The following is a 27,893-nucleotide window of genomic DNA, read 5'->3' on the forward strand; positions in this document are numbered from 1 at the left end:
CTATGAAAACATAGTATGACATGTCCCGAACAAGTCAAGATGAGGAAAAACATGTTTTTAAAGGCGTCCTATAATGCCCTTTTCACGAGGTATCACTGATGGCCCATAATGTGTCTGTGAAGAAGTTTCAGCTCAAAATACCCCCGGATTATTTATTATAGGATGTTTTAAAAGCCCCTATTTGGGTGGCAGCAAAAACATTAGCTGCACGCCATGGCGCTCTCACGCCACACACACACACGTTCTCAAGTAGAGAAAATACATCGCAGAGCAAAGAGGACACTGACAACACGCCGACAGAAGGACACAGCAGGTTACTTTTGATATGAAACAAAGTCTCAACTTTAAAATGTTGTCTTTTTTAAAGAAATGTAAACCACAAATAGCATTTTGTGGCTCTTTAATGTGTGTCAATCACTGTAGCGCCTCAGTTAAACTGCTCGTGAACCCATCATCTCTTCCTTCTAGTTCATTGATAAGCATCAAATAAACATGAATACTAAAAGAAATGTTGTTTCAACCGTGGAAAGATGTCAGTACACGCCGTTTTTCAAGTTTCAAGCCCACCGACGTTAATCTACTAACTCTCCTGACTGCTTTGTCGGACAAACCGGCAGATTCGGCGATGTGATTGGTCAGATCCCCTGTCAATCAAACTCGCGGGAAAGGGTGAATTTGAAGATAAAATGGACAAACTATGACCTGCTTACCTGGCGTAACTCTGTTGCTTTATAAATCAAATTTGACTTGAAAGGAAACTTTTTTTGGTTTGAAGACTTTTTTTTTGTTAAAATGTTCTAAAGAACCTGAAAAAGTCACACTTAGTTGTAAATTGAGAACTGTTTATTCTTAATGATTGAACTCACTTAGCGGAAGTTATGGCTGAGCTCAGAGATGATCACGTTCATCTGATAAGAGGTAAAATAATAGCATAAATACTGCTGGGTTTCTCTCAGAAACTGATGGTTTGGCTAGATAAGACCCTTATTCATCATCTGGTGTCGTTTAAAGTCCTTTGAGGCTGCACTGAATCTGTCATTTGGACCTTGAACCGTTTGAAAGTCCATTATATGGAGAAAAATCCTGGAATGTTTTCCTCAAAAACCTTAATTTCTTTTCGACTGCAGAAAGAAAGACATGGACATCTTGGATGACATGGGGGTGAGTAAATGATCAGCAAAAGTTTATTTAAAAGTGAACTAATCCTTTAAAAAGCGATTTCTGTAAAAAAAAAAAAATCTCCCTTTGCTTTGAACTTTGAGCGCCCTAACTTTGCAGATGTTGTTTATGCTGTTTATGCAGCAACACTACACACTCACTAAAGTTTAAAAAGTCAAATCATAATCTAGGAAGTTTGTTAGGCACAATGCGAAATTGAATTGTGACGTCAAGTTCTTTGAAAGTGTAACTTTCAAACTGTGGTAGATAAATTAGCATGGACATCAGTCGTAAAGACTGCTTTACTTCATTTACATGTGAAAACGACAAACATGGAGTATTATGAAACTATAGAGCGTGACGTTTCCCAAACCAGTCAAGATGAGGAAAAACATGTTTTTAAGTTTGTTAGGCACAATGTTGAATTGAACTGTTTACAATTTCCCGTGCAACACAGCTCGTCCAATCAGAACAACGGTTTATACAAACAGCATCCTCTGAGCTTTCAGTCTCGGCCTGACACAAACGATCATCTCTTCAGAAAGCAGAAATTCAGAGCGCACTCAGTGTGACTTCAAGCGCCAGTGCTTTCATAACCGATCGTTGACACAGAAAGATGAAGCCTCCCTCATTACACACACACTGTGCATGAGAACTGACCTTTAAATACGAGTTCATCTAACCATCAATCACTTCACATCCATATGGCTCATTATTTGACAAGCATATTTCCAAAATCCTGTGCATTAAACAAAAACTGCACTTGGAGACGAAACATTTCTGCAGCACCTAAAATGTGAGTTGTGTTAAAGTCCATGCGATAAAGGGTGGAATCGTGAATCACTGCCTGATATCATCAAAAATTATCATTTTGGGACCCACTAACAACGGTTATCATGGGCACAAGCTGCTGTTCTGGTTAAATACGCACTAGGACGTGGATGATTTTAATAATCATCTTGCTTGGCGCTGTTGAATCAGCAAGAAACCACAATGTGAATCGAAATTCCTGTTTGTCTGCTGATATCAGTGTCATAAAACATCACACATGAGTGCTTGCATTTCTCACAATAACATTTAATAAAGCTCAACAAACAGGTAGTTCATATAACTGTATTTATTCTCGCTGAGCTGGACGCTTTGAGTAGATGAAGTGCATGCTGAGAGGGTTTACGGTTACTGTTATTCAATGTCAGGTTGCCTTTTTCATGGGTGGAGATCGGGAATAATTGGACACAGATGTCGGCCGCAGTGCTGTATCCTAGTAATATGTAATCAGGCAGAAACGCAGGGAGTGAGAGCGGCCTTATCTCGAAGGAGGCTCCTGCGGTTACGACGAGGACTGGCAGGTCTTTATGGACACGGTGGGCCTTCATCTGTCAAGTCCAAAAAGAAATCAACACAAAGAAGAGCTCCAGATACTGGATGTGAAGGGTGGAGTCTTAAACTCCCACCGGCGGGAACCAACAGGAAGCGAGCAACATGACAAATCAATACGGCACTGACTGGAATCTGAGTCCGTGTTCATCTCACAGGAGAGACGGGAAGAAAAACAGCCGTTGCACAACAACAGAAAACTGCCCGCTTACATAACCCCTTAATATGCATTCAGTTCCTCTACTGAGCCTGTAAAATTTGGCCCGTAATTGTAAGCCAGGGTAGCAATTAGCAGGAGAAAAGCCATCGGGCTGGAGCACGACGTGTAACTACAGTTCGTTTCTCTAGAACATTGTTAGAGATGAACTCGATGACCTGTGGTCGTTACAAGCTGCAGTTTATAACGGAGAGGTAAAGACTAAAGAGAAATGCCACGGTCACATCTTCCATAATTATGTATTTGCTCTAAAATGACTTATTTTCAACCAACATGTACGCAAATAAATTCTAAATGTTTAATGCATTAAACGAAATCTTGTAAAAACTTTTTTTAAATAATCCATGCCTCTTTTCACGTTTTTTTTCACTACATGAACACAATAATTATATTTAATCAATGGAATAATGCATATAAATAAATAAGTAATATTAACCATGTTTTTTTTTTTGTTAAAACTAGGGCTGTCAAAAGATTAATCGCGATTAATCACATCCAAAATAAAAGTTTGTGTTTACATAATATATGTGTGTGTACTCTGTTAATTATTATTTATATATAAATACACACACAAGCATGTATATATTTAAGAAAAAAATATTATTTTTATATAGAAAACATTTATATTTATATATATTATAGATTATATAAATGTATATATACATGCAAATATTTCTTAAATATATACATGAATGTGTGTGTATTTATATATAAATAATAATTAACAGAGTACACACACATATATTATGTAAACACAAACTTTTATTTTGGATGCGATTAATCGCGATTAATCTTTTGACAGCCCTAGTTAAAACATTTTAAAAGAAGTCACAGCAAACGTTTTTGAATCATGATGCAAACAAATCACCGAATCAGAGACTTGATTCACTGAAATTGATTCGCATTAATGAATCAAACTCTAAAAAATGCTGGATTAAAAATAACCTAAGTTGGGTTGAAAATGGACTAACCCAGCAATTGGGTTGTTTTAAGCAAACATTTAACCCAAACGCTGGGTTAAAACAACCCAATTGCTTTTTTTTAGAGTGTATATTAAACACTGGAGATGTACAAAACTAAAGAGAAATGTCACTGTTTTCCAGCCAATATTCAATATACATCACAACAATTATGTATTTGCTCCAAAATGACAAATTTTCCAAATAACTTTTCAACCAACATGTAGGCAAATCAATTCTAAATGTTGAATGCATTAAACAAAACCCTGCAAAAACTAGTTTAAAATAATCAATGCCTCTTTTCAATGTTCTTTTTTCAATTGAATAATGCATATTAATAAATAAGTAATCTTAACTATGTTATGTTTTTGTTAAAACATTTTAAACGATGAATGATGACGCAAACAAATCACTGAATCAGAGACTCGATTCACTTAAATTGATTCACATTAATGAATCAAACACTGCAGATGTAAAAAACTAAAGAGAAATGTCACTGTTTTCCAGCAAATATTCAATATACATCTCAACAATTATGTATTTGCTCCAAAATGACTTATTTCCCAAATATCTTTTCAACCTACATGTAGGCAAATACATTCTAAATGTTGAATGCATTAAACAAAACACTGCAAAAACTAGTTTAAAATAATCAATGCCTCTTTTCAATGTTCTTTTTCTCAATGGAATAATGCATATTAATAAATAAGTAATCTTAACTATGTTATTTCTTTGTTAAATTTAAAAAAAGAAGTCCCAGCAAACATTTTTGAATGACGATGCAAACAAATCACTGAATCAGAGACTCGATTCACTGAAATTGATTCACATTAATGAATCAAACACTATATTAAACACAATCATAAACATTTCTATCTTAAGACAAAACAATAAAGTCTTTCAGAAAATGTAACCGCCGATTACAAAAGTGCATTAATACATTGCAATATCACATGCAAAATTAATTTATCAAGAATATTACAATATGAAATGCTAGTACGAACATTTCTAATGCCCTCAAAAGACAATGAGTCTAATGATAAAGTCTGGAAAAAGTTTGCTATGATGCTTCATTGCCAGTTTATTTCAGTGATTTTCTCATGTATATTCAATACATCCCTCTGCCAATGTGCCAATGAATGTAGAAATAAGTCCACACTGCTGCCATTTATGCTGTAAATGCATAAATACTAACTAGATTCAATACTTCTAAAGTGATAATGTGCACTAATAGAAGCATTATGAATAAAAGAAACCAAAAAAGATGCAAGAAACAGCACATGCTCCTCAGCACATGTGAAAAGAGGAAAGAGAGAAGGCGTGTTCGCTCAGCACGGAGAGAGAGAGAGAGAGAGAGAGAGAGAGAGAGAGAGAGAGAGAGAGAGAGAGAGAGAGAGAGAGAGAGAGAGAGAGAGAGAGAGAAAGACAAACAAACCACAGACAGTGACCCGTTGAGTTAACCTGAAGCGGCACGTTACACTAGCTCCAGCTGGGCTGTTTGGATTCACACACTGCAGTCTGACAAACTCCCAGCCTCACCTACGGTCTCTTCATCCTCCTCCTTCAGGACGTTGTTGTCATCAGGGTCTTCCTGAGCGGACTTTCTGCCATCATCCACGGGGACCACGGTGAAGTTGGTGGGCATTTTCTCACCATGTGTCTATCTGCGAGACGTCTGTCTTGCTCCTTATCTGTCTCTCTCACACACTCTGACTCTCCTCCTCTGCGCTGGCTTGTTTGAGTTGTGGTTCGAAGTTCTCAGTTGTGCTCCTATCTCTTTGACACCGGCGTGACCATGTGACCAGCCTTCCTCCATATAAGGAGCAGGAGCGCTCCGCCCTGTGGGCCGTCCTTACTCCACACTCGAGCTGCGTCTCCTGCTTTCTCGCCTGCGGCAGTATATGAGCCTCCACAGACACAACAAGACACCAGATAAAGGAGGCTATTGATTAAGAACTTCCTCTAGGTCAGCAGGGTTATTATCGATAACTTAAACCAACTAAAAGAAAAAAAACAAAACAAAACTTGAAATAAAAAATAAAAAAATTATAAAAAAAAAAAAAAATTATACATATATATATATATATATATATATATATATATATATATATATATAAAAATGTAATTAAATAAAAAAAAATGTCATTAAGTAAAAAAAATTACAAATAAATTAAAACATTAAATTAAATAAAAATATAAAAAATTTAATAAAAACTAAAATAAAATGTAATAAAATAAAAAATAAATAAAATTAAATAAAAAATGAAATTAAATAAATAAAAAAAATGAAATTAAATAAATAAAAAATTAAGTTAAATAAATAAAAAAATCTATTTAAATAAATAATAAATAAATAAATAATAAATAAATAAATAAATAAATAAATAAATAAAAATAAAATAAAATAAAATAAAATAAAATAAAATAAAATAAAATAAAATAAAATAAAATAAAATAAAATAAAATAAAAACTACATTAATTAAATAAAAAAACTACGATTCATAACGCTCCAAACCACTGAATCGACTCACTGATTCATAACGCTCCAAACCGCTGAATCGACTCACTGATTCATAACGCTCCAAACCGCTGAATCGACTCACTGATTCATAACGCTCCAAACCGCTGAATCAACTCACCGATTCATAACGCTCCAAACCGCTGAATCGACTCACCGATTCATAACGCTCCAAACCGCTGAATCGACTCACCGATTCATAACGCTCCAAACCGCTGAATCGACTCACCGATTCATAACGCTCCAAACCGCTGAATCGACTCACTGATTCATAACGCTCCAAACCGCTGAATCAACTCACTGATTCATAACGCTCCAAACCGCTGAATCGACTCACCGATTCATAACGCTCCAAACCGCTGAATCGACTCACTGATTCATAACGCTCCGAACCGCTGAATCGACTCACTGATTCATAACGCTCCAAACCGCTGAATCGACTGATTCATAACACTCCAAACCGCTGAATCGACTCATCGATTCAAAACGCTCCAAACCGCTGAATCGACTCACTGATTCATAACGCTCCAAACCGCTGAATCGACTCACTGATTCATAACGCTCCAAACCGCTGAATCGACTCACTGATTCATAACGCTCCAAACCGCTGAATCAACTCACCGATTCATAACGCTCCAAACCGCTGAATCGACTCACCGATTCATAACGCTCCAAACCGCTGAATCGACTCACCGATTCATAACGCTCCAAACCGCTGAATCGACTCACTGATTCATAACGCTCCAAACCGCTGAATCAACTCACTGATTCATAACGCTCCAAACCGCTGAATCGACTCACCGATTCATAACGCTCCAAACCGCTGAATCGACTCACTGATTCATAACGCTCCGAACCGCTGAATCGACTCACTGATTCATAACGCTCCAAACCGCTGAATCGACTGATTCATTACACTCCAAACCGCTGAATCGACTCATCGATTCATAACGCTCCAAACCGCTGAATCGACTCACTGATTCATAACGCTCCAAACCGCTGAATCGACTCACTGATTCATAATGCTCCAAACCGCTGAATCGACTCACTGATTCATAACGCTCCAAACCGCTGAATCGACTCACTGATTCAAAACGCTCCGAACCGCTGAATCGACTCACTGATTCATAACGCTCCAAACCGCTGAATCGACTGATTCATAACGCTCCAAACCACTGAATCGACTCATAACGCTCCAAACCACTGAATCGACTCACTGATTCATAACGCTCCAAACCGCTGAATCGACTCACTGATTCATAAAGCTTCGAAGCTTTATGATGCTGTTTTTTGAAATCGGTCAACAAACCGGGAAACTGCTTTGCCGGCTCTTGTGTGAAGTAAACGAAAAATTTTCAACTTTCTGCTAATATATATTACTTTTTTGCAACGAAAATGCGGGGATTATGAAATCATGCTAGTCACGCATATTTTGCACGCGAAAATAGGCAATTTACGCGGCGAAAGTGCGGCGTATTTGAAAAAATGCAGCCCCCGCATAAATATGCACACTTTGGCTGATTATGGATTAAATCATGCGATCGCATAATCGCGTTTTTCTGGAGGGACTGCTAAATGAATGCATGTAAATGTAAAATATAAAATGCTTAAACTTATTTAAATTGTAGTTAGTTCCCAAAGCAACATTACAAAACCATGATACATTTTGCAGGATTTTTTGATGAATATAAAGCTCAAAGAAGTAGAAATAACATCATAAATGTCTTTATTGTCACTTTTGATCAATTTAATGCATCCCTAATTAATAAAAGTATTAATTTCTTACTTACTGACCCCAAACAGTAATGTACGTCACATTACAGATGACAGGTTGCAAACCCATGTGTGGCCAAAAAGCTTTTACTAAATGAATTTGCAAAATCTACAAGACTTCCTTAGTAAATCTGGGATAAAGAAAGTATTTTAACATCAAAGCAGCGATGGGAGCCCATGTGCACAATGCAAACACAAGGCCATAAATACAGCAGCCTGTCATTAAAGCAGACAAACAGCATTGCTCTGTGGTTCGACTGGGGAATTTATTTTAAGGAGCGCTTATTCCACACGAACAATACGAGACTCCACATACTGTACGGTGGGATCTTTTGGCTGCAATAGTTGTCATGCTTCACAAGTCATGAGCCGTTTTTTCTTCATGACCTTTGACGTGCAGTTTAGTTCAGTGTAAAGACAAGCCTGCACTGGCTGTGGCATTTCTAGATTCCTATAAGTCTAGATTCTAGATTACTTTTGGTTGCTGTTGTTTTGTGGCAAGACGGTTCTTGGAATCAGGAAATCCTGCAGCATTCTTAAATATGATTAATGCGGAGCAGACATCACTTGTGAAAAAGAAGTACACTTTGGCATACTTTTAAAATCAGTAGTTATTAGGGAAATAATATACTTAATTAAAAGAAGATATACCTACAGAAGATATATGCAACTGCAATTAAATCAAAATATAGTTTAAATTTAAATTAAATGCAATTATTTGACCTTAAAGCTACACTGTGTAACTTTTTTAGTTTATTCTTAGCTAAAAACACTTAGTTCTTTCAAAAATATATGTGCTCATTAATGTATATTTACTTCTTTCAAGTAATAAAGTATTCTCGTAAGTTTATAATATGCCATTGAAAATACATAAGGTAATGGGATCTAACGGTGGTCGCCATGTTGCCCCTCCATCTTGAAAGTACATTAGCCAAAGAGGGACATACCCGTAAATTCAAGCTTCGCCTTTCGCGTTTTAACCGGTTTTAACACTCGATGGCACTGTACAAAATTCTCTGCCTCGCGCATGTGCGCGTCAACTTGTTCAGACTTGTCTGGTGCATGCGCAGAGAGTTTTCATCTCAGCAGCTCCAGTAACAGAGTTATATGGAGTTTTCCTGGCTTGTTTATTCCTCAAAAGTCTGTTTTTCCTTGTGTGGTATTTCTGTGCTCGTAAGTAATAATAGTTATTGTCATTGTAGATGTGTTTCAGAGTGTGTCATCGCGTAATTCAGTTGATGTCACCTCAGAAGTATTTTTGTATCAACATACAATAGCGTAATGCTCACCTATTTGAATAATCATTCAGTTATTTTGTTATCAACAATGTTTATTCGTTTATAGAAAATATTTGCTTGTAATGTATGTTGATGGAAATATGTATCAGGTCTGATCGGCATATTAACAATTTATACAGAGCGCACTGCAGTGCTAACGTTAAAGCTGCGCACACACTTTTGTAACCGGACACCGCTTGTTAGCAGCAGCTGCGGCAGCTCCGCTCCTTTTAATGCAGCTGCATTTAGCGCCTATATATGGTACAATAAGCTCTGGTTTACGGTTACATTATACAAATGTAACTTATAAGTATAGTTATACAGTTCTTAACTGTGTATATTTACCATCCTTATTTGTTCTCTCACAGAAACCACATTTATGTACATATCCACGCAAACCTGTTTATGCCTTGCAATTGGATGACTGAATAAACATTACTATCATCAAAGTTCACTCTGGATTAGCTGCAGTTCTTTCTAGCCGAATAATTAGGCCAGTTGAGTTCCAACCATCCCACTGCGCACAGAATATCCCACAGGCACCGTGTCGAATGTGGACGAGGTCGAACTGGAAGCCATGTTAATCTTGGACTAAATCGGCCACCGTAGGAGTTGAAACGAAATCGGAATTGAGAGGAACAGAAACTAAAATTCACTGGATGGTCATATACCTTTTCACCACTAGATGGGGGAAAATATCACACAGTGTAGCTTTAAGAGTCTTTAAGTTAGGACTTAAGTGTTTATTCATATGTAATTATATAATTACTTGTATTGTCTTTGACGTATGGTTACTTTCGGATGTACTGAAAAACCTTTATGGTAAACTAAAATATACCTTACTTTTTCATTTCTATTGAAAGTTTCATGTCATATTTAAAAATATTTTGCTGTTTCATTTTTGTAATGATGAATTTTAACTTTAGTACACTAAAACATCTGCAAGTACAGTTTTCAATATACTTTCAAGATTTGAAGTGCAAATTAAATACAATTAAAGGGGTTATATGATGCTTTTTAATGTTTTCCTCTTCCTTTAGTGTGTAAAGTACACTATATTGCCAAAAGTATACACCCCTCTAAATCAGTGAGTTCAGGTGTTCAATCCCTTCATGGCCACAGGTGTGTAAATCAAGCTCTAGGCCTGCAGACGCTTCTACACACATCAGTGAGAGAATGGGCCGCTCTCAGGAGTGTGTGTGTGTGTGTGTGTGTGTGTGTGTGTGTGTGTGTGTGTGTGTGTGTGTGTGTGTGTGTGTGTGTGTGTGTGTGTGTGTGTGTGTGTGTGTGTGTGTGTGTGTGTGTGTGTGTTCGCTTCTACACACATCAGTGAGAGAATGGACCGCTCTCAGGAGCTCAGAGAACTCAAGCGTGGGGCCGTGATCGGTGGACACCTGTACAATAAGTCCAAATATTATACTAAATATTCCACTCTCAACTGTTAGTGGTGTTAAAACAAAGTGGAAGCAATTGGGAACAACAGCATCTCAGCTATGAAGTGGTAGGCCACGTAAAATCACAGAGCGGGGTCAGCGCATGCTGAGGGTCACAGAGCGGGGTCAGCGCATGCTGAGGGTCACAGAGCGGGGTCAGCGCATGCTGAGGGTCACAGAGCGGGGTCAGCGCATGCTGAGGGTCACAGAGCGGGGTCAGCGCATGCTGAGGGTCACAGAGCGGGGTCAGCGCATGCTGAGGGTCACAGAGCGGGGTCAGCGCATGCTGAGGGTCACAGAGCGGGGTCAGCGCATGCTGAGGGTCACAGAAGTCGCCGACTTTCTGCAGAGTCAATCGCTCCAGACCTCCAAACTCCTGTGGCCTTCAGATGAGCTCAAGAACAGTGTGTAGAGCTTCATGGAATGGGTTCCATGCCGAGCAGCTCATCCAAACCTTACATCACCAAGAGCAATGCAAAGCGTGGGATGCAGTGGGGTAAAGCACGCCGCCACTGGACTCTAGGGCAGTGGAGACGTGTTCTCTGGAGTGACCAATCACGCTTCTCTGTCTGACAATCCATGGACGAGTCTGGGTTTGATGGTTGCCAGGAGAACAGGACTTGCCTGACTGCATTGTGCCAAGTGTAAAGTTTGGTGGAGGGGGGATTATGGGGTGGGGTTGTTTTTCAGGGGTTGGGCCCCTTAGTTACACTTAATGCTTCACCAAGACATTTTGGATAATTTCATGCTCCCAACTTTGTGGGATCAGTTTGGGGACGGCCCCTTCCAGTCCCAGCATGACTGACCAGAGCACAAAGCGTCTCCATAAAGACATGATGAGGAGTTTGGTGTGGAGGAACTTGAGTCCTGACCTCAACCCGATAGAACAGCTTTGGGATGAATTAGAGCGGAGACTGAGAGCCAGGCCTTCTCGTCCAACATCAGTGCCTGACCTCACTAATGAGCTTCTAGAAGAATCCCCATAAACACACTCCTAAACCTTGAGGAAAGCCTGAAGAGCTGAAGCTGTTATAGGAGGTGGGCCGACTCCATATTAAACCCCACATGAAACAACATCAGTGCCTGACCTCTAGAAGAATCCCCATAAACACACTCCTAAACCTTGAGGAAAGCCTGAAGAGCTGAAGCTGTTAGAGCTGCAAAGGGTGGGCCAACTCCACATTAAACCCTACGGATTAAGAATGGGATGTCATTAAAGTTAATGTGCAGATGAAGATGGTGGTCCAGTGGGTTAATCTAAGGAACTGACACACAGAAGGTTGCTGGTTCGATCCCAGCGGTCACCACCAGTGTGTCCTTGAGCAAGGCACTTTACTCCATGTTGCTCCAGGGGATTGTCCCTGTAATAAGGGCTTTGGTAGTAAGTAAGTCGCTTTGGATAAAAGCGTCTGCCAAATGCATAAATGTAAATGTAAAGGCAGGCGTCCCAAAACTTTTGGCAATATAGTGTATTTGTTACTGCATGTATACGATCTGCAAAGTTAATAGTCTCTTCAATTTCAATAGTCTCCTCATCACCAGGTTCATTTTCAGAATGTGACTCAGGCTCGAACTGATATGGTAAAATCATCCACATTATTTTTACCTGTGTGTTTACAAATGCTTTAGAAGCCTTGGAGGCTCGCGATAATGTTAAGCGGCATTCCATTTCCAACACACACTTGACGTGTTTGGCCAATCTCAACGCACTGAATCTGGCCAATCAGAGCACTCTGAGCTTTTCAGAAGGAGGGGCTTTGTAGAAATCAGTGCGTTTCAGACAGACTGAGAATAGAGGAGCCGCAATAATGTACAGTATGTGAATAATGAGCTTTTAAAATAGCCCCTTTAAGCATTTCTTTTTCACAAGTGATGACACTATTCAGGAGAGAAAAATAAAACAACACTTTATTATCTGAGATGAGGTGTATCAGTGGGATTTTTTCCCCTGTTTTATGGTCCAGCACGTTACAATGGTGGATCTGCTCACTTAATAAAGTACAGCTTTCCTCAACATGACACATGATTTGAGGAATCATTGATGTCTGAAGCACGGACGCTGCGGGACAACACACACACACACACACTAAAGCCATAAAAGATTAACAAAGAGGAAGTCAGCGCAGATATGAGCAATGTGAGTTATTTCACATTCCTCATGATCAACATGACATGTGGAATTCCTCTCCTAGAAATACCAAAAGGCTCCAGTTTAATATGCTACTGCTCTCGTGAGGTAACACACACACACACACACACACACACACACACACACACACACACACACAAAGGATGCAGTGATGTGCAGGGTGTTCTGGGAGTCGAGCACTTCAGATTGAATTACACTGCAGTGCTCAGAACAGACAGACTCAAGAACACAAACGGCCCGCTGGAGGATTCAACGGTCAAACCGGCCAGGTCATAGTGATAAAAATAACATGCACTACAATAACATGGACTAATGGACCAAAAGATTCTGGGACGTTCTGTGTTTTTTGTTTAGTTTTTTTTGCATTATTGCCCAACACTCTTTACTCTTAGTTAAAAACCTTCACAGAGTTAGTAAATTCCATTCCTATAAATCCATTTCTGCATTAAAGTCGGCATGAAATCAACATTTGAAATGATTTATGTGTGCATATCATTACTTTTTAAAAGTCATGTCCCTCATAATCCTCAGAATAACTTCCCCTCCCTCTCTTCTCTTCTCCGATGACGAGGGCGGGGCAACCTGTCACTCACGTGAGATCCACCAATAGCAAACCACAACCATCCAAACAGCCAATCAATTCCCCACAGGCGAAATCAAGGCCCGCCCTACATCTGTTCTTCTTCCAGAAGCTGTTTCATTCAATTATACGTCACAATCAGGAAGAAAAGACTTAGAAACTTCGGTTTCATGCTTTAAGGCTGGGCGGTGCAATGTATTTACATGTGGCAGTAGAAACGAGTTCACAGAGATTCTGTTTATACCAGTTTAAGAGAATTAAAGTTAACTACACTGCAAACTGGGTCTAAAATGAGCATTTCACGGATTATAATGGGCTTGATTTTATGCCGGGCTTGGACACTGTGAGCTGAAAGTTGTTTATGGTGCATTTGACAGTGTGCGTCACAGATATGAATATTGACTACAGTTGTTCACTTTCAGGTAAAGGAGCAAAGAGACTGAAGGCATAACAGCTGAAAGGTTTTGTTTTGCTCAGTTATCTCCATAAGGAATTTCCAATTATGATGGACTTTGGTTTGTGTTCCTGTTTATGTCCATCTGCACATGTTCAAACAGCCAGAACTATCTGAGGCTTAAAACTAAAAATGTTATCTTGTTCTAAAGTTAAAGTTAGAAGAAAGAGGATTTTATAGCATAAATTACAGAAACGCAGTTATGCAGGTATATATATATATATATATATATATCAAGATAACATTTTTAGTAATATATATATATATATATATATATATATATATATATATATATATATATATATATATATATATATATATATATATATATATATATATATATATATATATATATATATATATATATATATATATATATATATTAGGGCTGTCAAAAGATTAATCGCGATTAATCGCATCCAAAATAAAAGTTTGTGTTTACATAATATATGTGTGTGTACTCTGTTAATTATTATTTATATATAAATACACACACATTCATGTATATATTTAAGAAATATTTGCATATACTGTATATACATTTATATAATCTATAATACATATAAATATAAATGTTTTATATATAAAAATAATATTTTTTTCTTAAATATATACATGCTTGTGTGTGTATTTATATATATATATATATATACACATACAGTGTTGCCACAGTTACTTTGAAAAAGTAATCTGCTTACGGATTACTCCTTTAAAAAGTAATTTAGTTACTTTATAGATTACTTGATTTTAAAATTAACTAAGTTACATTACAAGTTACTTTATTAGTTACATTCAGCAGTTGCCGACAACACCTCTGCCGCCTCAACATAAAAATGACAACCATTTATGCCAACACTCACTTTATTGGAAGTGCATTTTTAACAGTAACGTTCAAAAATGTATCCCCTGACATTTTAAATTGAAATAAAAAAAAGTCTTTCTTGATTTCACTTAATATAAATACTCTCCCCGAGACGCAAGAAGAAAGCAAAAATATATATTTTTACTAAGGAAAATGACAAAAATAGTAACTCACAGTGACTTACATTACATTACATTTACATTTATGCATTTGGCAGACGCTTTTATCCAAAGCAACTTACATTGCATTCAACACATTTGACATTTTATGGACTTGGATAAGTTTAATCTGATTACTGGTTTGGAAATAGTAACGCGTTACTGGCATCACTGTATATATAGAACTGTAGTGTTATTCACTATATATTTATTTATTAAATACTTTTGCCTCATTAAATAATTTCACTTATACAGTATTATATATAATTATGTAATATATACTTACAGTTTGTCACATAACGAGGTACTTATAAATTCTCATGATGAGGAATAATTCTGGAAGGCAGACTTTATTCATCAAACACTGAGGAACGCAGGAGAAACCCGCATTACAACAAATGAGAACCGACAGAGACCGAGCGAGAACACGGGATATATATACATGAGACCAACAAATGACCTTAACAAGATAATTAACAAGACACAGGTGAGAAAAATGTTAATTACACTAATTACACATACCGGGAAAAACTAGGTCACAGGGAAACTAACCAAAAACACAATGAAACACACCAGGAGAATAATAAAAAGGCAGTGGAGGCAGAGATGCTTTGGGCAATGTTCTGCTGGGAAACCTTGGGTCCTCCATCATGTGGATGTGACTTTGACACGTCCCACCTACCTAAGCATTGTTGAGACCATGTCCAGCCTTTCATGGAAACGGTATTCCCTGGTGGCTGTGGCTGTGGCTCTTTCAGCAGATAATACGCCGCCACAAAGCACAAATGCTTCAGGAATGGTTTGAGAAGCACAACAACAAGTTTGAGTTCCATATTCCCCAGATCTCAATCCAATCAAGAATCTGTGCGATGTGCTAAACAAACAAGTCCGATACATGGATGCCCCACCTCACAACTTACAGGACTTAAAGGATCTGCTGCTAACATCTTGGTGCCAGATACCACAGCACACCTTCAGGGGTCTAGTGGAGTCCATGCCTTGACGGGTCAGGGCAGTTTTGGCAGCAAAAAGGGGAACCGACACAATATTAGGTCATAATGTTATGCCTGATCGGTGTGTATATAATATATATATACACACACACTGAACAAAATTACAAATGCAAAACTTTTGTTTGTGCCCCCATTTTTCATAAGCTGAACTCAAAGATCTAAAACGTTTTCTATGTTCACGGAAGGCCTATTTGTCTCAAATATTGTTCACAAATCTGTCTAAATCTGTGTTAGTGAGCACTTCTCCTTTGCCGAGATAATCCATCCACCTCATATGGAGGTCAAGGCATATCAAGATAATGATTAGACAGCATGATTATTGCACAGGTGTGCCTTATGCCGAGTTCAGACTGCACGATTTTAGCCCCGATTTTGACTCACCGACAGGTTTTGCGAAATCGGCGACAAATGCCCCGAAATCATAGGCAAATCTGTGCTCGTGCACGTGAGTGACAATCACGCAGTGCGGATGATCAAAGACGCGATCAGAGAGAATTACAGATGAGTCGCCGACACGGCAGTGTTGGGGAAAGTTACTTTGAAAAGTAATTCATTACAATATTGCGTAACTCCCTTAAAAAGTAACTAATTGAGTTACTTTTTAAGAAAAGTAATGCGTTACGTTACTTTTACGTTACTTTTTCTCTCCTGGGCTGGGCTTGTTTTTGTTTTGTTTTTTATAACAAAAAAATTATATTTTTGTGCAACGGTAAAGACCTCTTCATACCAAAATTGAAATAATTATTAAATAATTAAGCCCCAGGCTGAGGTAAAAATGCAAATTCACGCATGAACACTAGAGGGCGCAGCTCTGGATAATGGAGAATAGGATGCAGGAGAAAAAAGTTTTACCAATAAAAACTAAAAATCTAGTAATTTTGATCATCAGAGGTCAGCAGCAAGACATTGAAATTAAATATAAAGGGTGATTAAATGCATAAAAATAGTTGTTTTATTTAACATTTAACTATTGGAGGTTTGCATAGTACTCTGATTTTGCATTTGACTGATTTTAATTATTTTGAGGAGGACAGAATCTTTATTGAGCAAGTGAGATAAATAAATGCTCACATTTAGTCTAGAACTACAATAACCCTCATGTTCACACACACGCCTCTGCACTTGAGCTGTCAGTCAAATTAATGTGAAAAAGTAACTCAGATATTTTGTTGTAAATGTGAAAAGTAATGCGTTACTTTACTAGTTACTTGGAAAAAGTAATATCATTACGTAACTCAAGTTACTTGTAATGCGTTACCCCAACACTGCCTGTGAGATATTTGGCATTTGGGCTGGGTAAAAAATATAGATTTCTCGATTTTAATCGATTCTCACTTTTACAAAACAATATCAATTCTTAAATCCCAAGAATCGATTAGTCATCCTGTTTCAGTCGATGAATGAATGGGACATTACAGCACACATCCCATCCAATATATCGCAATAATCTTTGTGCTTTATTACTATTGATATGAAACAAAGTCTCAGATTTCAAATTACGTCTATTTAAAAAAAAAAAGAAATTCAAAAACATAAAAATTGTTTTGGCGCTGTGGCGTGAGATCGCTCTGCCGCAGCTCAGCTCAAGAGAAGCCGCAGCGCGGAGCAAACATGAACGGATCTTCTCTTCCGCCTTAATACCAGTAACAGCGCAAAATAAACATGAATGAGCTTCTGAAAGTGTGTTAAAAGGTACAGGACAACTTACTGAAATCCGTATCATGTCACATAGAATGGCTCAAGTGTTTCAACCGCAGAAAGATGCAAGTAAAACAGCTTGTAAACAATAGGTACGTTTACATGGAGCACTGTAATCGGTTTAAAAGTCCAATCCGAATGAAAATGCTCCATATAAACACCTCAATCGGAATAAAAATGGCCAAACCGAATGAAATTGTAATCGGTTTGAGAGGGGTGGGATAAACCTTTTCATGAACCGATCAAACGAAAAATTACACCATGTAAACGACCTGATCCAATTACTTTGAGTGCACGTCTTTCTGTGACATGATATACAGCGCTCACACCAGGCTAATGTTGACAAGAGAGGAAAGTTCATTTTTCTGAGCTATTAAACTTTTTATTTCGTAACATGTTATGAACATGATGTTGGAATAATGACACAGACATAGCCTGGCTACACCATCTCATCTTGACAGCGTTTGTCCGAGGCTTCAACTGCGGCTGACAGAAGAATTCTTTTTTCTGAGGTGATTCCTTCACTTTACAACAAATAATGAATAGCTTTTATAAAACTGTATAAGTCCTGGTGGCCGTTGAGAGTTGCCATGGCAACGGGGAACATTCAAGCTGCTGAAGAGGACGTGTCGACATTTTGTTACTTGTAAGTTAGATATAAAAAAAAAAAGTAAAAAAAAAGTAGAAAAAAAAAAAAGTAACTGCTTCAAATTGGTTAAGTAACATTACCCACAGTCTACTTTAATTACTTTTGTTAATATTTATACCTTTGTGATTATGGTATCTTTCCTTAATCATCTGAAATATCTATGCGTTTAGTACTAATGATGTGGAGCACGTCTTGAATGCTTTCATTCTTGTTTCACCGTACAGCCTATGTTTTTATTAATAATTTGGGTGCATTTTATAGTTAATTTTGTGTTTTTCAAAATAAATGAATTAATTTTGATTCCGCATTCATCATTCACAGCTGTTGAAATAGCCATTGTATAGGACATAAATGAGTTTAAACTGCATGTCAACCCACAGAAAAATAAATAAAAATAAAAATGACCAACACAGAACTATTGATCCACGATACTAACATTACGAATCTGAGGCGGCTGACAAACTGTGTGCGCATGTCACAAAATGATCCCGACTGAAAGTCAGCACATGTAAACACCAGATGGGTTTAGATAACGTCTCATGTAAACAGTCCACAGAATCTTTCAATCTGAATGATTTTAATCGGAATGACAAAAAAGTGCGCATGTAAACGTGGCTAATGTCATGTAACTTCACATTTACCTCAGAAAAACCATATCCAGTGTCCATAAACTCGTTAGTCAGCTAGAAAAAAATACTCTAGAGAGGAGCATTTTGCTAATTATATGCACCATTACATAGGATTTTCATTGTACATGTTCTTCAATATTTAATGCATGTATGAATAAATCTGGCAAGTTTTTATGACAGCCACCATTTAAATGTTGATATTTCAAAAAACTAAGTGGAGTAGAATTATGATTATGTAATTGTAAAGTTAATTATAACTTTTTTATTACATAGAAAAAAAACATAATTTAGCGTCATTTAAGTGTTTGTATACAAATCCGTTAATTTTTACCTTCAATATTAGTAGGCTAATGTAGTATCAACTGACTCCCATAGTTTACAACATTAGTTCAGACATTTGTTTTCCTTGAGAACATTTTCCATGTATTATACCTGATACATATCCAAAATAATCGATATTGAATTGAATCGAAACAAATCGAATCGAAAGCTTGTGAATCGAATCGAATTGTGAAATTTGTGTCAATACCCAGCAAGTTTCCGACGAGTTTGAAAATCGTGCAGTGTGAACTCGGCATTAGGCGAGCCACAATAAAAGTCCAAAAACCAGTCATTATCTGGTGTGTCCACCATTGGCCTCATGCAGTGAAACACATCTCTTTCACATAGAGTTGATCTGGTTGTTGATTGTGGCCTGTGGAATGCTGGTCAATTCCTTTTCAATGGCTGTGTGAAGTTGTTGATTATAATTTTATATAGGCATCATGATAAAATAATTATAATGAAATCAACTAAAACCACACAAATAAAAATGTGCTATCCATGGTCAGGACAGACGTGATCTTCTCATCTGTTCTCGATCGGCTTCCCCAGGAATGACTAAAGAGCAACAGGAACATGTAAAAGCAGGAATGTGTTCCAATGAATTGGTTCCACCTGTGCAACGACCTTTAAATGGCAAAATGTCCAAAGCGTTTGGATTTACTGAGCAGTGCAAACTACAGGACGCACATTTTTTGAAGGAAACTAACTTCCTCCAACAGACTAATCCCAGATACAGTCGTTCTGCCAGGTGAGATCAACCACAGTCTCAAAATCAGATCCGGTCAGAAACTGTGTGATTTAGACATCCAGCTGAGTCGATTTATGAAGTGGATTTGTTTAGTCCGGTCTCATTTCCTGCACTTTGAAGGCTGGACTGCATCTAAAAGCTTAGTGACGCATTAAGCCATTAATAATAAAAAAAACGATAACAACTTGCACAGTCTAACACAATCACAAATGTGCAATACAAACACCGACAATCGCGAGAGATTTTGAAGACGTCAGAAGGGTCAAACGGTCAGACCGGGGATATAATGCGGAATCAAAATCATAGAATATATATTTTTCTATTTATATACAACCCAATATACATCGTAGACACTTAAAAATAAACATTTAAACTATTTAAAAATAAATAAAATGATCGAATGTGATGAATTACACATTTTAGGTATTCCATAGTATAGTTTTTTCCTCAAAAAATTATATTTTTTATAATAAAATGACATTTCTTAATTTGTGTAACTGTACTGTACATTTACAGTACACTGCTAATTTTCCCTATAGTGTTTTACTAATTAAAAACATCATTTTAAAGTGAGAGCGCTTGTCTTTTCCAATAAAAACAACCACAAACTGTCATGTTGCAAGTTCAGTCCCAATTAAATACAGCACTAATGAGTCTGTGAGCAAAGCACATATTATCACAGTGCGCTAGACATTCATTCACAACAATTAGTGTCCTATTAGAAGCTTTAATTGGTTAAAGTTGAGGTAACAAGTGTGCTGGGTATTTAAAGCGCTGTTATGCAAGGAATGCCTCAGGAGGAAATGTGCTGCCATCTGCTGAATGTCTTTGGTAAAGCAAGCATCTATACATCTCTCAAAGCATTTCTGTATGAGATTCTGTGCATGTTTGACATGACAGTTCAGTCCGATTGAGGATTTTACACACGATCACGCTAACGAAACAACAGTGTGTAGGGAGACCGCAAAAATGCACTGGAGAAAACCTTTCCTGGCATCAGGACATCTACAAAACCCAACTTTCCACTTGTTGACAAGTTTTTACACAAAGATTCTTTATACCTGCAGTAACATTTCCATGCTACATTTATAGAGCAAACAAGCAGACTCATTTGTCCCGGTTTAGACCCTGAAGGAGAACTAAAGCATTTTAGTTATGCATCATCTTGTGGTTGACCATTATGGGGATTTTTACGAATGTTAGCTATACGAATGTCGAAACTGGAAGTAGGTGACAATGTTGCTATCGTTAACTAAAACTAAAACCATAAAAAAAAAACTTGTTTTATTTCAGCTGGACTGTGCAATTTTTGGTGTAGAAACTATTTTCACTCAGAAACTGCACAATTAACTACAAAGAAACAACAAGGAACACATTAAAATCAAATCAAAATTAATGATATTTAAAAGTAGAAAGACTAAAAGAGTATTTTCTTGTAAAATATACTCAGATAATCTGTTTTATTTTCAACATTACAATGTAGTTGCCAAGGCATCATTTCTCATTTTTGTTTATTTTAACTTGAAGTACTAAAATAACTAAAAATTAATAAAAACTGGATGTATTTTTTTTTAAATTAAATGAATAAAAGTCAAAACTAATTTAAAATATTAGCCTAATAACTACAATAGTATATCAATGATACTAAAATAACACTGGAGGTAGGTGAGTAATGATGACAAATGTGCCATGTGCACATTTGCAAGCACATATTTTACACAATATATGCCAAAAATGCACATTTTCCACATTGCTACTGGCAGATTTGTTGAACGGGTACCATCATTCAAGCCATAGACTATGAAAAAGATGATGATGCCCCTTCACTATCTTCTACTGACATCTTGCACTGATTTGAGACCAGAGTCTGCGCAGTAGAGAACAGGAAGGCCCCGTCCCAAATGGCACACTTCATATGCACTTTCGTTCTTGTGGACTTACAATGGCCGCTGTGTGCGTTTGTCCGTTAAAGCGTTAGTTCACCCAAAAATGAAAATTCTGTCATTAATTACTCACCCTTATGTCGTTCGACACCCGTAAGACCTCCGTTCATATTCGGAACACAAATGAGGATATTTTAGTGTAAAGCTGATGCTGAGAAAGGCTTCAGATAGGCCTCCATTGGCATTCAGTACATTTTCACTCCCAAGACCGATAAAAGGCACTTAAAACGTTGTTACAAAGTCCATCTCACCACAGTGACTCTACAATAATCTTACGATGTGACGACAATAGTTTTTGTGCGAAAAAAAAAATCAAAATAACAGCTTTATCCAGCTTGTTCTTGTCTTCCGTGTGTGCCTCCACGACGCATGCGCGAGAATATGACGCAGCGCCAGCGTTCGGGAATCCATGAAATGCACACTTTAGTCCCATTTTGAGAACTACGCCGAGACCTAAAGCACGATCAATGTAGAATTAAACAGCTGAGATACGCGCGTCTTCCTCTGATTGTAAACAAATCTCTTCTGGGTCATGTGTCCGAACGCCGGATCTACGTCATATTCTCGCGCATGCGTCGTGGAGACAGTGCGGTTTAGGGTGCCATTTGGGACAGGGCCGAAGTAGAGCCGCAATATCAAAACCCCTCCTACACTCCCGCCGTATCTGAACAACTCATTATGCCGGTGTGAAATAAACAGTTGTGGAAATGTAGAAGTTAAAGCTTCAATCTCCCCTGAAAAATCTTGAAAAGAATCTGTTGGTGCTTCAGTGACATCGCTCAGAGAAGCTGTCAATCACAGCTGTCAATCATGATGTCACACCCCCAACCAACCACTTGGGGTGATCGAAACGCGTCCTCTTCACTTTTCTGGACATGTGCGGCACACTTGGTTCAAGCAAACAAGATTACAGGTAAGTACCCCAGCAATCAAAAAAACTTATCTTTGAAAATCAAAATGACATGAATGTATTTCCTGCCATAAAATAGCTTGAATGTAACTTAATCTAATATACATGGGTATGCAAATTAGTCTCCGCCTCCACTCAATCACAGCAGCTCGGATTACCTGATCCACTCGCTCAACTGTAGTAAACGCTACACAATGGCAAGTGGAAATATTGGTTTAATTAAGTTATATATGTTTAAAATAGAAACTGAGGAAGAGGAAGAGTGAATTATACAGTCGCTGTATCAGAATGGTAATGCGTTTTATGCATCGCTCTCTACAGCGTCAGACACATTACGGTGATTGATGTGATTAGCCTTTGGCTTGACTAAATTATCAATGTGTTGCTAATGTTATAAAGCCATGTTCCTGTTCACCATCTCGGCGTCAGACAGATGCTTTCTAAAACCAGCATCCTTTGAGACGCTTTAAGCATCATAGAAAGTCAGAGGAGAAAAGCCACGCCCACACCCTGACGGGATTGGTCACATGTTTGATGATGGTTGGAAACATGGGCGGTTTTGAGACTGTCTTTGGTACAATTCAATGTTAAGGAGAAAATACTCAGCAATGGTGTTGACTGATGAATATGTCTTAAAGCATATTAAAAACAACGAATCGATAAAATTGATAATGAAAATCATCGCCAACGATTCTCATTATCGATTAGTCGGGTCTGCCCTCTGTTCACGGAAAACTTCCACCAGTCACACCAAATTACAGCACTAAAAATGCCTCTAGAAATAGTGGAGTGGAAATAGTAGAGCGCCCAAAACATCCAGATTCTTTATTTTAAGCTTCAAGCGAATGCATTAGCGTTTAATCCTTTCATGCTTTGACAGATGTGTGTGCATCCTGCGCAAAATGCTCATTTTACAGGTTATTTCCTTATCTGTAAATGTTACTAATTCACACGAGTATTTCCATTTTGCATGAACACTTCACTGAACAAGCACCTGCGCGTCAAACAGACAGAACACAGTTGAGAGGGAGAAAATTAATTAAAACATTAATTTAGCTGAAATATCTGCTTTAGGTGCTAAATTTAGGTTTAAAAGTCAACATGTAATTCACGTATTTTATGAGAGTAGTAACTGTAAAGGGATAACAGCTTGTAATTGAATATAAATGTAAGAAATGACAATAACAGGATACTGTGTGCAGAGTAGGGATACACGGTTTCGGATGTGGATTCGGATTCGGCCGAATATTGGGCTTTTTGACGGGGTTTGGTTTCTGCCGAACCTTAGAATTTTTTTCCACCGAACCCTAAGCTAGCACTACGCGCGCTCTGCTGGTCGAACGTAATGCAGCCGCCGTTGATTACGAATGCAGTCGGCTGTGAGAAAGTGAAAATGGAACTCGTAAACAGAAAACGTGTTGTTTGTCAGTACTTTCAGTCAAAAGAAGGCGATTCAAGTCGAGCTACATGTTCAATTTGCAATGCCGATTTGTCTCGTGGTGGCAAGGACCCTAAAAAATAGCCGCTGTTAAAACATTTGCGTATGAAACATCCGAAAGAATATGAGCTGTGCATGAGGGAATCTACAGACAGCAGCAACTTCAGGTACGGCAAAGCAAGGACAGTCATCCTGGCATAATGTTCCCTATTCTGAATTAAAATAAAATAAAATGAAAAATACACTGCTGTGGACGTTGTTCATTAATATGTTTACTGTGATAATGGAGTGCGGATGGGAGTAGGATTCGGTATTCGGTTTCGGATTCGGCAGAATCTTAACCAGTGGATTCGGTATTCGGCCGAACCCCAAAAATCTAGATTCGGTGCATCCCTAGTCCAAAGAGAATGTGTGTGTGTTCCTGCAGAACATTCCTCTGCTAACACTGAGTTTGTGTTTTTTTGTGTTTTTGTTTTTCTTTAATAGTTTAATGTAGGGATTTAATGTAGGGATTACTTTTGCTTAGTAACTTGTTTGCACATAATGTATAGCACAGATATACCCTTATGAAAATTAACCATGTTTTTATTATAGTAAAACAATGTTTTTTGCTGTATTGATGACCACTTGTATAACCACACAAATACCATATAGTTAAACTATGGATTTGAAGCAAAACCATGGTTAATTTGTGGTTACCATGGAATAACTACAATAACCCTGGTTTATTTATTTATTATAATTATAATTTATTAATTGTAAAACCATGGTTAATATGGTATATATGTAATGGAGGCCAGCTAGTAGTTGCTGTGTGAGTAAACCTCACTCCTCTGATCTAAAGAGATGCTCTAGCGACTGATGCAAGAGGTTGAAGCCTTTAGCCTCCTTGTTAGAGCGTCCGACTCTCATGCCGGAGGACCCGGGTTCGAGTCCAGCTTAGAGCGGGGCAGTTCGAACAGGTGGGGTTACATATATTCACCATGTTTGTTTTCATAGCACTCAGCTGTCACATTTGTTTGAAGGACAGTATTGGGCAGGATGTGAAAAAGTGTGTTTTGTGAATAAAAAAGGGGCTTTTTATCTGATTAATCGAAAAAATGATCAGCCAATTAATCGATTATCAAAATAATCGTTAGTTCCAGCCCTAATAAATAACATTTAAACATTTATTTTCACCAAAAGGGGTCTTTAAACGGACCTATACTGTAACTGTAACACACACACAGATTGCATGTCTGTTACAGTAGAATTTCACCCCCATCCAGTGCATGTCACTGTTTCTAAAACGGAAATGTTACTGGGAGCTTAAGAACAGATACCAGAGTGATCACAAAAAGGCTCGCCATAGCGCCAAGACCTCTCTGATACGTGAGGAATCTGCACTAATCCATTTTGGCACATATAAAATAATTACTATAAACAACTTTCAACACATTCAACAGCTGGAGATGGCCGGTTCTTCGGTTCTAAAACGAAGCGACTGTAAGCAGGTGATGACAGATGCTCAGGCGCTCTGGCAGAGACGCCCATCTCAAGTGTCGGAGCAGATGCCCGGCTCTGCTTCAGCTGTCCGTCATACACCACCAGATCAGGTGACACCTTTTTTTGCTCCTCTGCAGCACGAGACAAATATCCAGAGAATTCTAGATTATCCGAGTGTGTCGTTTGATCCTGGTGTCCGTGAGAAGGTCCTGAAATGGGAGCGTGGGCCAACAAACCCCCCACAGTGCCAGGAGCTCAGTTTATCTAGATGATTGTGAGGGTTTATCGCCTTAGATTTTATAAGACCGACATGACAGCGGCCACCAGACACCAGACAATCTGTTCCTGTAATGGACACAGAGTCTGACGGCCCACAATTAAAGAAAAGGTTCTCCCAAATATGTCAATCTGTCATTATTTCCTCACCCTCATGTATGGAAGCTTGTTTCCGCCACATAATAAAACATTTAAAAATATAATTGCGACTATTTATTTCACAACTGCGAGTTTACATCTCGCAATTATGACTTCTTAAATCTTTTTATATCTGTTGTGAGATATAAATTCGCAATTGCGAGCTATATAGTCCAAGTTCTGAGAATTGTGAGTTTATATCATGCAATTCTGTAGCCTGGATGCCAGCCGAACTTAGCCCCGCCCACAACATTTTAACTCGGGCAGTTCGGTCTGTACTTGATCCGTAGATGAGTAATTATGCCCGAATAGAAACTGTTCGGACCAATGAAATTGTCAGGGCGGGCTTTAGACGATGATGGACAGATGATAAACAGTAACGTAATCATCCACGTCATCAAAGGCGCTTGGGTTGAGTTTGTTCTAATCCTAAACGGAGAACTTGTTCATATATGCATTCACCTTTACTATTTCTCTCAGAAATGATGATGGTGTTGGTAAGTACTCTGTGTATCCTTAAATAATTTTTTTACAACACCGGCAAAGATCGTTTACACTCATCTTTTTCTTCTAACGTTACTTATTCCAGCATGCGTGCAGACAGGGTTGCCAAGTTTTTACAACAAAACCCGCCCAATTGCTACTCAAAACTAGCCAAAACAAGCCCAATAGCTTTCCGGGGGGGTTCTCCGGAAAAAAATGGCATTTGAGGGGTAAAATATGTGTTATTTTGGCAGGGCTGCCTGCTAAAATTCGCATTCCTGGGTCTGTATATCACATAATTGGGGTCGCTTCAACCCGCAGACATGGAAAAACCCGCGGACTTGGCAACACAGTACAGTTGAGTTCTGTTGACAGCTAACATTATGCGTCACTCCGTTGCTCCGATTGGTTGTAGGTCTATCCAATTGAGGTCTTTCCTGGTTCGGTTGAAACACGCCCCATAATCACAGCCCAACGGAGCAGTATCAGACTCATATTCTGACTAGAATTGAGTATGACCACATCAGGCTAGCAATTCTGAGATAAAAGTTAGAAATGCAAGATGTAGGGCCCTATCACACACCCGGCGCAATGCGACACCAGGTCGCAACGCAAGTGTTTTTTGCTAGTTTCAGCCGGACGCAGTTATCATGGTCATGTCCAGCTTCACGTTGTTTAAATATCAAATGCACTGGCGCATCTGTTCGCCCATGGGCGTCTGGTCTGAACACCAGGTGTGTTCAGGAGCATTGTTGGAGCGTTGCTATTGTGAGGAACTGAAAACTACTGACCATTAACCAACACAAACCTGCTCTAAAGTCAATAGTGCAGTATTTTTTGTGTTATTTAAAGGGTGTGTTAATAATATGAGCCTATAGGCGGCGCACAATGCTCGTACACTCTTATTATTACACACACAGAGACGCGCAGCAGCACACACACACATGCCAAATATTAAAAATAAAAGGATTCCTCTTTGGAGAAGCCTTCAGTCTTTCCGCTCACATGTAAAGAGAGAATCCGCCATGGTGCGAGCACAACTGGCTTTTAAAAGGAAAGGGAGATGAGACTCTAATTGGTTTATTGCATGTTACCCCCAAAACACACCCATGACTCATTAAGAGATGAGGTACAACCCTTTTGGACCATGTGCCGTTTTTTTCCATTGTTAAACTAACAAAAGTGGATTCAGACACGCCCTAAGTGCACCTGCACCATGAGCTTCAGACCATGGCTGCGTCCG

The 27,893-nt window shown here is 38.2% G+C and overlaps 1 protein-coding gene across 6 annotated transcripts in view; it reads right to left on the reverse strand.

Annotated features, from left to right (window-relative positions):
• Positions 1 to 27,893, reverse strand: part of slc12a7b (solute carrier family 12 member 7b) — a 160,844-nt gene that overhangs the window by 115,486 nt on the left and 17,465 nt on the right. The window contains exon 1 of one of the 6 annotated variants that reach the window (XR_013815679.1): positions 5,251 to 5,477. The exons of 4 other annotated variants lie outside the window; for them this stretch is intronic. Coding sequence is in view for 1 of the 2 variants with exons in the window: in XM_079806377.1 (XP_079662503.1) it covers positions 5,251 to 5,356 (106 nt within the window). In the remaining variant the exon portion in view is untranslated. Of the gene's footprint in view, positions 1 to 5,250; positions 5,478 to 27,893 lie in introns of those variants that run through there. One more of the 6 variants, XM_079806377.1, reaches the window with a different exon arrangement.

This window comes from Gobio gobio (genome assembly GCF_949357685.1).
Source record: "Gobio gobio genome assembly, chromosome: 23".
In the NCBI taxonomy this organism is placed as follows: domain Eukaryota; kingdom Metazoa; phylum Chordata; class Actinopteri; order Cypriniformes; family Gobionidae; genus Gobio; species Gobio gobio.